A 13,642-nucleotide genomic window follows, 5' to 3' on the forward strand; every position below is an offset into this window, starting at 1 on the left:
CCTGCTCCCAATTACTCAGTTAGTTGAGGATCTAAATGTCCAGACCCAGCTGATGGCCCGAGCTAGGTCAGTATGATTCTACAGGATGAAATGTCATTTTTTTCAATGTTTTAATTAGGAAGTTGCTTCCAAAAACTGCATTAAAAGGATGCTAGGGGTGCAAAGTCAAGCATTCCAAATTTAAAGAAGTATAGAAATGTAGGTCTGGAAAGGACCTCAGAAAGGGACCCTGCTGAGGCAGGACCAAGTATATCTAGACCATCCCTGATAAGTGTTTGTTTAACCTGTTTTTAAAAACCTCCAATGACAGGGATTCCACAACCTGTCTTGGAAGCCTATTCTAGTGCTTAACTACCTTATAGTTAGACAGTTTTCCCTAATCTCTAGTCTAAATCTCCCTTGCTGTAGATGAAGACCATTACTTCTCGTCCTACCTTCAGTGGACATGGAGAATAATTGATCACTTCTTGATAACAGCCCTTAAGCTATTTGAAGACTGTTATCAGGTCCCCCTTCAGTCTTCTTTTCTCAAGACAAACAGACCCCTTTTTTTTAGCCTTTCCTCATAGGTCAGGTTTTTTAAACCTTTTATCAGTTTTGTTGCTCTCCTCTGACCTCTCTCCAGTTTGTCGATATCTTTCTGAAAGAGTGGCATGCAAAACTGAACACAATAACCTGGAGAGGCCTCACTCGCACCAAGTAGAGCGGGACTATTACCTCCTGTGTCTCACATACCACACTCCTGTTAATACACCCCAGAATGATATTAGTCTCTTTCACAGCTGCATCATGTTGTTGGCTCATATTCAATTAGTTATCCACAATAACCCCTCAATCCTTTTCAGGAGTACTGCTGCCTAGTCAGTTATTCCCCATTTGTATTTTCATTCCACAGTGTAGTACTTTGCACTTGTCTTTATTTAATTCCATTTTGTTGATTTCTGACCAATTCTCAATTTGTCAAGGTTGTTTTGAATTCTAATCCTATCTTCCTATGTTCTTGCAACCTCTCCCAGATTGGTGTCATTTGCAAATTTTATAAGCATGCTTTCCAGTCCATTATCCAAGTAATTAATAAAAGCATTGAACAGTACCAGATCCCAGACAGACACCTGCAGGATCCCACTAGATACTTCCTCCCAGTTTGACAGTGAACCACTGTTAGCTACTCTTTGAGTACAGTCTTTCAACCAGTTATGCACCCAGCCTTATAGTAATTTAGTCTAGACCACATTTTCCTAGTTTGCTTATGAGAATGTTGTGTGGGACTGTGTCAAAAACCTCATTAAAAGCAAGATATATTTCATCTACTGCTTCCTCCCATTTAGTACCCTGTTAAAGAATTCTCTCTGTTCCTCAGTTCCCTTTCCATAAAATAAAGTTATACACTCACAGGGTGTTGTAAAGATAAATTCGTTCATGTTTTTGAAGCACTCATATATTATGAGGAGAGCATTGTAGAAACACCTGTAAGGAAATTCATAATTTTTTATTCAGCACAGGGATTGGATGGTGTGCATTAAATAAAGTCTGGGGACACACATTGAATAAGGGGGGGAAAATGAATAATTAACTACTCATTTTCTGAACAAGACAGAGATCCTGTGGAAAAAATAGTATGTGATACCATATAAAGATTTTATCCTATCGCATATCATAACGGAGTCAAATAAAGTAGCGTGGGCAGATTTAATTCTGCATTTCCTAAGTTTTGAATGCTTGACTCTACAACCGTAACATTATTTTAATGCAGTTTTATGGATGTTATATATTAATAATGTATGTGTGGTACAGTACTTATTAATTATATGTATGGCATAAGTTGTTTGATGATACCCCATATGTGTTCCAGGGTGGGACCATAGGTGTGCAGTTGATCGGGGTTTTATCTCTGTGTTGAAGAAGGTTCTCTTGGGATATTTGGGTGGCCTGTTCCATGAGACCCCAAGGGGACCTACTTCAATACAGAAATAAAAACCCCTCTGACTGCACACCCTAGTTGTTACATACCACCCCCATTGGAACCCACACAGGTATCATCAAACAACTATAACCCATACTCAGTGGTGACCCATCCTGAAAGAATCTTTCCTGAACCTTGATAACCCCGCAACCTCTCCAAGCTCATTATCAGAAGCAAGCTTCCCACAGACCGAAACACACCAACTCAAAGCAGCACCAGACCCTGCTAAAACAATAGATGTAAAACCCGCAGACTGATCTCCACGGCTACAATGATCAACACCCCACACAACACAGCTTTCAAAATCTATGGGTCCTACACATACCTGTCACAACATGTGGTGTACCTCATCCAGTGCACTAAATGCCCCAATAACCATAGGTGTCAACTCCATGGGTGCTCCAGGGCTGGAACACCCATGGGGAAAAATTGGTGGGTGCTCTTCACCCACTGGCAGCCAAGCTCCCTGCCCCATCCCCCCGCTCAGGCTCACCTCTGCCTCCTCCCCTGAGCATGCTGCGTCCCCGCTTCTCCTCCCAGTGCTTGCTGCCACAAAACAGCTGTTTCACGGTGTAACAAGCTGTGAGAGGGAGGGGGAAGGAAGGGGAAAGTGGCATGCTCAGGGGAAGAGGTGGGGCCGGGGTGGGGATTTGGGAAAGGAGTCCAGTAGGGGCAGGGAGGGGGCGGAGTGGGGTGGGGACTTTGTGGAAGGAGTTAGAGTGGGGACAGGGCAACGGCGGGAGGGGGCGGGGCAGGGGTGGAGTCGGGATGGGTGGGGGTCGATCACCCACCAGTGCAAAGAGAAGTTGATGCCTATGTCAATAACAGCTATGTGGGTGAAACCAGACAATCGCTATGCTCTCAGATGAACTCTCACAAGAAAATGGGCTGGTTTATTCACACCCCTGAGCAACATAAGTTATACTGACATAAGTGGCAGTGTAGACATAGCCTTAGTACCTTTCCCAGATCTGAAGCAGAGCTCTGTGTAGTTCAAAAACTTGTCTCTTTCACCAGCAGAAGTTGCTCCCATAAAAGATATTCGCTCACCCACCTAGTCTGTCTAATATCTGGGGTCAGACACAGCTCCAGCCACACTGGATACTGCAATGCTGGGCTCTCATGACTCATCTTGAATCAGCTGTAGTAAAGTTCTGTTCTTCTAGTAGAAGGTTAGTGAAAATGACCTGATTAAAGAATTGTATCTCTGTTTGCAGATCAAGTATTCCGTCATGCACCCAGGGACTCATGTCTGGCCTCACACAGGGCCTACTAACTGTAGGCTGAGGATGCATTTGGGCTTGGTTATACCAAAAGAAGGCTGCAGAATTCGATGTGCCAAGGAGAACAGGTATGTTTATTTCCTTCTCATCCCTAAGGCTTAAAGAATTGGGGTGCACCTGTTTTCAGATGTGACCCACAACACAAAAAAGACAATTCTGATGTGTTTGGGTTGCTGGCAAAGGGGTCTTCAATTAAAATATATAACAAGCAGTTTGGTCCCTAGAACTTGTTACAAATAAATGAATTTCAGTTGTCATGCAGTGACCCAACACTCTTTTGAGATTAAACCTGCTCTTTCATGCCACAGCCATTTTTCTCTTAGTAACTGTGTCCATAGCCCAAAGGCTTTGAATCACAGGCCATTAATCCAATGACATTTACCAGCTGAATGCAAGAGCGATGCCATTTTTCCCTTTCCCCTGCTTGGAGAGCAGTCATCTTGATCAGCAAAATCTAGATTCTTCACCGCAGCTCTGTTTACTTCTTTACTGCTGTGGATAAAGAGCACTCTAGTCTGCCCATATAGACCAGGTCCTCAGCTGGTACGTATTGGCATAGCTCCATTGACTTCAATTCAATTGAAGTTAAAGGTAGTGAAGCTATGCTGATTTTACAGTAGTGGAGGATTTAGCCCAATATGTGGATTTGATAAAAAGTTTTCTTAAGTTTAAAATGCATTAAGAAGAAAAACTGCTTTCTATTAGGAAAAGTTACGTTGCATTGCAGACCTGTTCAATATCCGTTTGCTCACCTTAAAAAACAATAACTAGATATTTGAGCTCAGGGAACATAATCCCCAGAGAAACAATATGAAAGACCAAGCTGTAGCATCTGATGCCTGCATATGGCATTATAAATAAAATCACAAAAATCTAAAACTAACAAAATGGAAAGTTAAGCAATTTAATTACCTTAACTTGGAAAAATTTGCCTTTCACTTATAGATTTTTATTTTTTGAGTCAGAAGCCGCCCCTCCCCAACCCCGTCCCTTGGAGTTCTGTTGTTTACACTAGGAATTTTCAGAGAACTGGTATATTTCTTACAGCATCTGAGTGCATGCTGCTACTGTGGAGATGCATTTGGTGATGGAACGACACATCAAGCATCATGACAACATGTAGCTGAGTGAAGTCTTCTGTAAACCAACCAGAGCGGATGATCTGTAGAATTCTGAGAGTAGGAGTTTTCAACTATTAATAATCTAGCTGTTTGCAGAAGTGATAGGACTCCTGCCAGCATGTACCTCATTTAAATAGTCCGTCACAGTGTCAGCATTACAGCTAATGTAGTATATTTTGTCTAATCACTGATGAATACGTTTGTTCTCAGCTTTCCGGGTCAGTATTTGAAATAGGTTGAAGGTACTGTACACATTTGGGCAGGAGGGAGTGGTGGTTAGATGGCTTAGAGGCTTGTTAATGAGCGTGGAGCCTTCCACCTTTCGGTCACTGTTGTGAATTCAGGGCAGTAGTCACTGAGAGTCATCAAATGGCTGTTCGTTGACCTGTGTGAAACAAAGTGGTGGGTCTCATTCCAGATCCGAGCGTACCGGTGTCCACAACTCTCAATCCATGATCACAACTGACATCCTTATTTGTCATAATCTGAGCAGACAGCTTAGTGGCATGGAGACTGAACTACCCTCTCACCTGTTGCACTGGTCCCTCCACATCTGGTACTTGTCAGCGAAGCACAGGGAAGCTGGTGGTGTTACTACTCTGTACAGAGAGGGTTTCAGTCCCTAGTGCTCTGAGTCTGGCACATTCTGTACACACTAAATTCACTTATAAAAATGTAAAACTAATGTATAAGGGCCAGGTTCTGCTACACTGACATGTACAGCTCCAGTTTACTTCAGCGGAAGCTGAATATTCATTACCAAAGACACAATTCCTCCCCCCGCCCCAAATGACAATATTTAAGGGAATTGTGTTGTTTGGACTTCTGAGTAACCAGTGAGGTAATAAAGAAGCTGTTTTATGCTGGCTTGGTGAATCTAGGTATTGGAACCATCTTTATGGGGATTGTCTGCCCCATTATTTGCATAATTGAATGACCACAGCTTGCTCCCCACTAGGGCCCCAGTCACAGAGGTAAAGAGATTAAAACATGGACAGGAAATAAAATGAGGTTCAGCTTGAAAAAATGCAGCCTAATACATTGGGGTAAAAATACAAACTGAGGCATAGCGAAACAATGGGAAGGAGAAGGTGGACAGCATTACTGCTGAAGGAGACTTCCGCTGAGAGTATATAGCAAATCTCCTATTCAGGGCATACCAGCTTAACTGGGACCTCAGACTTGAGACTCAAACTTCCCCTGATGAAGTCTAAGCGGATCTGAGATGACAGAATCAGGACCCAAGGATCTTTTATACAATTTCATGTCTTCTGACAAGTTGGAATTCCTCAGGGAACAAAAGGTAGTTATAGGATGGCTTTGAAGGAGGTCCATCACCAGTACTTAGCTGTACAAATTAATGTAAGGACATTTGCTTGTTCCTCCACCATTCACAGTACATGTCAAAGAGAGATGAATACTGAGATATCCTGTGTTTACAATTCATTTACATGCTAGTATGTTCTTTTGACCTCTAAATTATCAGAATACAGCATAGACAGGGACTGTTGGTTACATTGTCCACCCTACTCATACATATGTGAATGTACAAAAACACAAACATTATCTCCCCATATGTCTTCCGTGGGTTATTTATTTTGCAGGATGTTTAACCCTTTCTAGCCATGTGTCACAACTTCCCTTTGTATTATTTCTTTGTCCTCACTTGCAATACTTAATTCAGCACCTCAGAATTAAGGCTCTCGTCTTGCAAAGTGATACACACTCAAGGACGATTATACTCACTCAAGTGTCCCATTGACTTTGCAATATTGAGACCTTAATTAACATGCCGTTAAACTCCTTCTCAAGGTCATTACTGAAGATGTTAAAACTGAACCTAACTCTGATCCTTCCAACCGATTAGGTACCTTTGCTTCTGATACGTTGCTTCTCACCATTGTCCTTTTAAGTTTTGTTCTTCAGCTTGTTGTTAAAGAATGTGACTGCTCATACACAAGCCAGTTTGAACGAATTGTACGTATTATGGTTTGTGAGAGAGTATCCATTTTCTGCACTAAAATAAAAAACATGTAATATTTACTGTGTTCCCTGCCTAAGGCCATGTCTACATGGGAAAATTGCACTGGAATAACTTTACTTTCCCCATCTAGCCATGCTTTGCACCTTGGAATACCCACTCAGAGTGCTATGTGTTTGTTCCATATGGTGTCACACTCCATGGAAGCAGCGCTTAGCAAGCAAACTACAGTAGAACCACGGTATTATGAACACCAGTCTTTAAAATGACCAGACATATGAACCATTGTTCCCGATTGGGGGGAAAAAATCGCATAATGAAAGTGATGTCTGTGAAGAACAAGCTGTCATCCCTTCACGTTCCAATGCTTTCAGGGCATTGGAAATCACTTTGCAGTGGGTGGAAGGACAAGAAGAAAGTGCTGCAGTGCTGCAATGTATGCACCAAACCTACTATCATTTTGAAATGTTCCGTTTTATGATTTTTTGATGTTATAAATGCCTCAATCCCCAATTCCTAAAACAGAGGTTCTACTGTAGCTTAAAAGGGCATGGACAGAGCAGCTTGGACTCTCACTTTTGATTTAGTTATATCAGCATAATTATACCAAAATAAACTATGCTAGTGCAGCTTTCCCCTGTAGACACGCGCTTAGGCTCCGATCCTGCAAAGATTTATGCAGCGAGTCTACTCACATTCTTGACGTTAAGTATGAACCAGGATTTAATTTTGTAATTCTGTTTTTTTTAATCCAGTTTGTTTGACATGATGTGTTTCTTTTAAAACCACGTTGCTGGCTATTGCTCATCTCTTCATTATCCTCTAATAGCACATGTCTAAAAAAGGCGGGGGGGAAGACTTGATTTAAAGTATCCAGATAATTGAGAAGGGTGGATGCTCAATGCCTCCTAGACTCAGATCCCTAAAAGATATATACAAATATATATAGTGTATATTCCTGTATGCATTTAGAGAGAGACAGAGAACATAAAAGTATAACTCAGTGAATGGAGCTACATCAAACTGAATTTTCTATAGTTTATTTCATTCAGAGCTCTGATACAGACATCTCATTTCTCTTTAAGTAGTACTAGATTCCTTATGCAAAACATGCTGATTACCTTCTCCATGTACAGAAGAGCATCTCCAGCACAAACACCTGCCCAGATAAGTACTCACTAATGGGTGCCCAAAACACAATAAAAAAGGATGTTCTTTTCTATTACAGAACCTGGGAAGAAGGAAAGGTTCTTATCTTCGACGACTCTTTTGAGCATGAAGTGTGGCAGGATGCTGACAGTTATCGGCTGATATTCATTGTGGATGTGTGGCACCCTGAGTTAACACCCCAACAGAGACGCACCCTTCCTGCCATTTAAGAGGTCATTTCTGATGCAAGAAACAGAGGAGGTTTAATCCATTGGAGTCTGGAAATATAAATACACAACATTAATTTGGCTGGCCATGTGGAAAATGTCACCCTTCTAGGGGTTAGAAGATATGAAGAAATTGTTCCACAATTACTGTGGACTTACCTACAAATGTTCCATTCTGTTTCATACTGAAATGGCACTGACCTGAGAGATTTGCTTGTAGGCTGCAAGTATAATAATACTCTTGTCAGCCAAAGAGCTATCAGGCCAAATTTTCAAAATGAGGAATGTGCAAATGTTTGTGACATGTCTCTATTATGTGTACCAGTACCACAGATGTACTTATTGGCCATGTTAATGCACAAATATCTGATTTGTACATGCACTGCTACCTGGTAATGACATGTATACATTAGATGTGCATAAACATTTGCACACAACTAGCTTTGAAATTCTCTCATGCAATTTCTAATCATAAATGTTTTAAGTATGAAACAATATGCATATAGTATCAACTGTAGATAATGTGAATGAATGGTTTTATTTTGTATTTTTCTACATGGGTAATTGTATTTTTCTATCATAACTATACATTTATCATTTCCTTTTGTGAACCACTAATTTTTTAAAAATATGTTTAATAAGTGTACGTCCAGCTTTTAGCAGAGGAAGGAACTCTACGTGCTAAGTGTGGCCTTTTCTTGCCATCTGGAAATGCAGACAGTAACGTGTATTATTTAACTGCCAGTTGATAGAGTTTAAAAACTGATATCCAATCAGTTTTGTTTTCCTAGAATGAAAGAATCCTTTAAGTCTCCTTCACCTATAAGGATCTCTTCAATTTTAGGACCTCATCCTGGGAAGTACTGGGACGTCCATTGTCTTAAGTGGGAGTTGCAGGTGCTCAATAACTTTAGGACTATGTAGTTAACTGCTATGTCCCCTATCATTTCAAAGCCCCTTGTGTCATGCCATCTTCTGTCCAAGAAGAGTTGGACACAGCTCCTTCCAAGGGCTGCTTCTAGATTGACCTGAGTGGTCATTCCTCAGAATAAGAACCTAAATAGAAGAGAAACAGAATTCTCTGAGCTGGGAGCAGAGGACCAAATTCTGATTTGGAATTCTGATCCTTGCCTGGAAGCACAGACTTCCTGCTAGAACGCAGAGCCAGATAAGAACAGCTTTGAATATAGTTTTCAATGTATTAACTTCCATGTCAGAAATTAGAGCTCTTAGATTTTGTTAGTTATATCTCCAGAGTAGGGAGACAGGCCTCTTCCCATTTTAGGCTTGCGAAACATTCATGTTGCAGTAAACTGTCAAATGTATTGTGTTATTAAGGTGCCTTATATCATGGTATCTAAGCACCATGCATACATACTCTATATGCTCATAATCACTGTCTGAGATTGTTTACTGCATTACAGTGGCAATGTTGATAAAATAGCCTTAACTTTGTATTCCCATAAATTAAGAGTCACTTAGATTTTGGATTTATTAAATAGTTAGATCATATAGTGCCATATAACACATTGTATGATGGTTTGTGCCATGAGATGCTGTAACTATTTTTTGGAGTTGTGCACGTTTATTTCCTTTTGGATTAGCAAAATTTGATGATCATGCACTGATCAAGACTTCAGTTTCAGCCAGTCATGATCCAGAAAAACTTGGGTGTGCTTTCTAAACCAGACACAACTATATACCCACCTCAACAAGAAATTCACAACTCTCAGGTTAATTATCAGGAGATCCTAAAATAATTATATTCATTTCACAATTTGAAACATGTAAAAATGCTTATTGGGAGGATTTGATAGAACGATATATGAGAACTATTTATAAATGAGGTGCTCAGTATAACTGGGCTCAGTGGGAGGCAGCCTCTCCAGCCAATTGTTTAGTTGCATGGCATATTTTATAATACTGTAAAATGATTAAGAAAGATAAATGATAAAATAATTTTTAAAGAATGAATAGAAGTGTTTGGCTTTGACCCAAAATTGTTTCCTTTTAGAGTATATCTAATTCACCTTAAACTACATTGCAATTTCCATTGCTTGGATTTAATACCCATTCTCTAGAGGTGTAACAGATGTTGTTTAGGTTTTAATTTGTGAAAACTTGCCATGCTTTTCTTGTAGCTCCGTTTGTTCCCTTATTGTTTAGTAGTATTTATTTTCTCTTCCTCTGAAGGTAGATGCTTTATCATTTGGGATTATGATTGGCAAATACATTAAAGCACTCAACACTAAACATGAACCTATAAACATATTAATGCTCATTAAATAGTGAGGGATGCATTATTGTAGCATTTTATTGTGCATTAAAAACAGAAGTGCCTTGATGTGGCAATGTGGATGATGTGGCTTCATTATTAGTAGCTTCTCCACCACTGAAATTACTTCTGTTGTGCTTTGGGGGCAAGGAGTCAAGAACGTTATTTTTTGTTGGATGTAGTTATTGGAATAGCTGTGCACCCAGTAAGCATATGGAGGAACCTATAAAATTGTACAGTGTATACATGACACATCATTTTAAGCTTTTTAGATTGCAAACTGATGCTTTCTACATTGGAAATGCTAATGGAAGAAACAAATGAAAATGATTTTTAAAGTGAAAAATATCTTCAGTAAAATATTTTGTCCTTCATATTCGTTCAACAAAGGGAGGCAATTTGACAGAGAAGGACTGTACAATCTAATGTTTGTCTCATACCAATAAGGTCAGTGAAAATTGCATTTCTTTTTCCTGTTCATAGTTATCATGTACCTATGCACAGAGTTAAATGAGAAACACCATCTTACAGTCATGCCCTGATATTTTGGGATATGTATTACAGGCCAACACAGATGTTTATTCATGTCACCATTGTATGTTTTAGTCATAACAGCTTAAAGGGCTTTCTTACCTTTTATAGACACTGATGCTCATGGACTAGGAATTCAATAACTTTCAAAACACTTCAGCTGCACAACGCTGACTTAAATAAACTCAGGCTACTAAAATGTATTGCAGAATTCCCCAGCTAAGATTTTCTTAGTCTTCTTTCTCTCTACCTCATGACTTACAAAATGTTACATCACTGTTCTTGTGAGAGTATCATTTTAGTGGCAACACAGGTAAATGTGTTAACTAGGAAGGTATAAAACAAGGCATCTCTCTTTAGTGACACTACAGTACTGTCTCCATTGAAGCCAGTGGAGCTCTGCTGTGTTACACTACTTCACGATGTGCCTAGTGTATTCTACCATGAATTTTAATGGGGGGGAATCACTAATATATATGTTTTCAATCTGGCAACATGCTGAGTGCTCATTTGTGGTTCTGGGCATTCCTGCAAAGTGCTTAGGGCCCTCAATACTTGTTGACATCAGCATGACCTTGCAGAGCTCTTAGCACCTTGCAGATCAAGCCCTATATCTACCCCATCCTGCTGAGAAATACAAACCACACAAATTATACTCTTTCTGCAATTATTCTGCATGTAACATTAGCAGCTGTAATAATCCCTAGTTGAGTATAATAGTATCGGACAGACCCCTTCTGGCCAGGTATAAATGTGATATTCTATGGCAGTTAGAGGTAGCACATTTTATTTTCATTCATTAGGGATGACTATTCCCAGTTGAACTATGTCATCGCTTCAGTGTACCACTCACAAGTTATGTGGCCCTCCCTGAGGCATTTTTAAAAGAGTATTATGCTGTCCACTGTCAACTCATGTTGTGTATCTGACTTACAATTACCTTATTTGACATATGGGCAGCGACCACTTGTTCTAATAAATGCCATGTAGCACAACTGAATGAAAGGTAGAAAGTGCATGCAAAAAATTGTACAATGGTTTAAAGAAATAAAGTCACAGCAGATGCAATTTCTTAACAGTGGATTGTTTTTATTATTATTTTTATCTATTTCCATTTCAGTGTAGGGATGGGATTCATTTTGCAAGTAGAGCAAAGAGAGAGATAACAAACTGATCTTTGGCATTTCAGTTCTACATTTCTGTTCTTCCACATTTCCTTCCCGTCAAAGTACTATGTTATATAATTCATTCTAAATTTTCCCTTTCTGATTTAACCACAGCCACCATCTGCAATCAGCAGATCCTTCTGGCTATACCTTTAGCTGATTGCAGGAGGGAAGAGGGTTAAATGGCTCTGCAGAGCTTTCATTTGCTGTAGTGACCTAAATGAAACAATCTGGGTTGAACCATTAATCACCAGTGAATTTTTTCCAAAGAGTTCTCCCCACCACACACATTTACAGACACACACACAGGGCTAACAGGCTGTAGAGTTGCCTGTGGAAAAATACATTGGTAAAATTAAGTAATTGCATTTCAAATTGTGTGTGTCTGCTGCCCACATAGCTCATTACATTTAGCTGACAGTTTTATAAAGGCTTCATAAATAAAGAATAATCTTTTCAGGGTACAGAAATAAATGAACCCTTCAAGCAGCCAGGATGATATCACATACTGTAATGTTGAATGACATTATGCTGGTGATGTTTTGGGTTTGGTTTGGTTTTGTTTTTTTAAAAAAAACCTTGGTAGGGATTGAAGGGTATTGGAGATGCTGTTATCTCAGGTCTGCGAGCTACATTAAACCTAATAATTCGACTGCACAGGTTAACTTCAAGATACTGTTCTTTAAAATGCACTTAATCTAAACTTTGTTTTAGGAAAATTAAAGCGCATCCCTGCATAATGACTCAGAAAAACATCCATCTGTGCATTCTTTGTATGTGTACAGAGGAGTTCATCCTTCGCTTTTCAGTCATTTTAATGTTGCAAATCTAAAAAGGAAAACAAATTTTTTTTTTTTTTTTTTACAACTAGACTCCTTACTTTATCTTAGTTAGCAACCTGCACCAAAAGAAATCTCTGTCTTTGTTTAGCTTTGGCTGCACAGACAGGTGGCTGGTGACAATCGTTAGTTGGTCTGGAAAAATGAAGGACCTGTTTTCAAGCACACAGAGAAAGAAAGAGTGTGAGTGTGTGTGTTTGTTTAAAGCGTGTTGTGTGCTTCGCAGGTTTCTGGTGCTGTTGAAGTTTGGAAATGCGTTTGTGCGAGTTGGTGATGCAGAACTCAGTCTAGAGCCAGTAGAAGTTGGGTGTTCTCGCTCTCACCCAGTTCCTCATGTTTCAGCATGCCAGGTTCCACCACAGATTGAGACCTGAAAGCAAAACACACACATGCTAAGAAAGAGTAAGGCAGAAATACTAACATCTTCAGCGTGCCTTAGCTTCTTCAGGATATCGTGACCTTTGCTTTTTCTATGGTGCTCAATTGAAATGCATAAAAGCATTGATTTTACTATATATATATTCCATATAAAATCACTGGAAAACATATGCTTAACAGGAATACCACTTGCTTATTACATGTCCAATTTAACTATCTAACACTTACACATCATCATTCATGTTCTTTACTGTAAAGTAAAGGCCTGACCCTGAGAGGTTTAAAACAAACAAAAGGAAGCATTTCTTCATACAATGCAGTCAACATGTGGAGCTCCTTGCCAAAGGATGTTGTGAAGGCCAAGACTGTAACAGGGTTCAAAAAAGAACTAGATAAATTCATGGAGGATAGGTCCATCCATGGCTATTAGCCAGGTGTCCCTAGCCTCTTTTTGCCAGAAACTGGGAATGGGCCACAGGGAATGGATCACTTGATGATTACCTGTTCTGTTCATTCCCTCTAGGGCACCTGGCACTGGCCACTGTCGGAAGACAGGATACTGGGCTAGATGGACCTTTAGTCTGACCCAGTATGGCCGTTCTTATGAGGTGCTGAAATGAAGACAATGGGATTTGTAGGGTCTCGCTTTCTGGATAAGGCCACAAGGCCCTGATCCTGCAAATACTTCAGTGGGACTTCAGATATGTAAAATTGCTCATGTGTGCCCTG

General features: G+C 39.9%; 2 protein-coding genes across 10 annotated transcripts in view; one reads left to right on the forward strand and one right to left on the reverse strand.

The window, feature by feature from the left end:
- ASPH (aspartate beta-hydroxylase) overlaps positions 1–11,608 on the forward strand; it is a 203,488-nt gene extending 191,880 nt beyond the window's left edge. For all 8 annotated transcript variants that reach the window (XM_084619332.1, XM_084619338.1, XM_084619339.1 and 5 more), the window contains 2 exons: positions 3,181–3,314; positions 7,577–11,608. In XM_084619332.1, the coding sequence (XP_084475458.1) occupies positions 3,181–3,314; positions 7,577–7,727 (285 nt within the window). In that variant the 3' untranslated portion in view covers positions 7,728–11,608. The remainder of the gene's footprint in view (positions 1–3,180; positions 3,315–7,576) is intronic.
- Positions 11,609–11,621: 13 nt separating this feature from the next.
- CLVS1 (clavesin 1) overlaps positions 11,622–13,642 on the reverse strand; it is a 140,224-nt gene continuing 138,203 nt past the window's right edge. For both annotated transcript variants that reach the window (XM_084619358.1, XM_084619359.1), the window contains exon 6: positions 11,622–12,905. In XM_084619358.1, coding sequence (XP_084475484.1) covers positions 12,818–12,905 — 88 coding nt within the window. In that variant the 3' untranslated portion in view covers positions 11,622–12,817. The remainder of the gene's footprint in view (positions 12,906–13,642) is intronic.

This window comes from Lepidochelys olivacea, assembly GCF_965140295.1.
Source record: "Lepidochelys olivacea isolate rLepOli2 genome assembly, chromosome: 2".
Lineage (NCBI taxonomy): Eukaryota > Metazoa > Chordata > Testudines > Cheloniidae > Lepidochelys > Lepidochelys olivacea.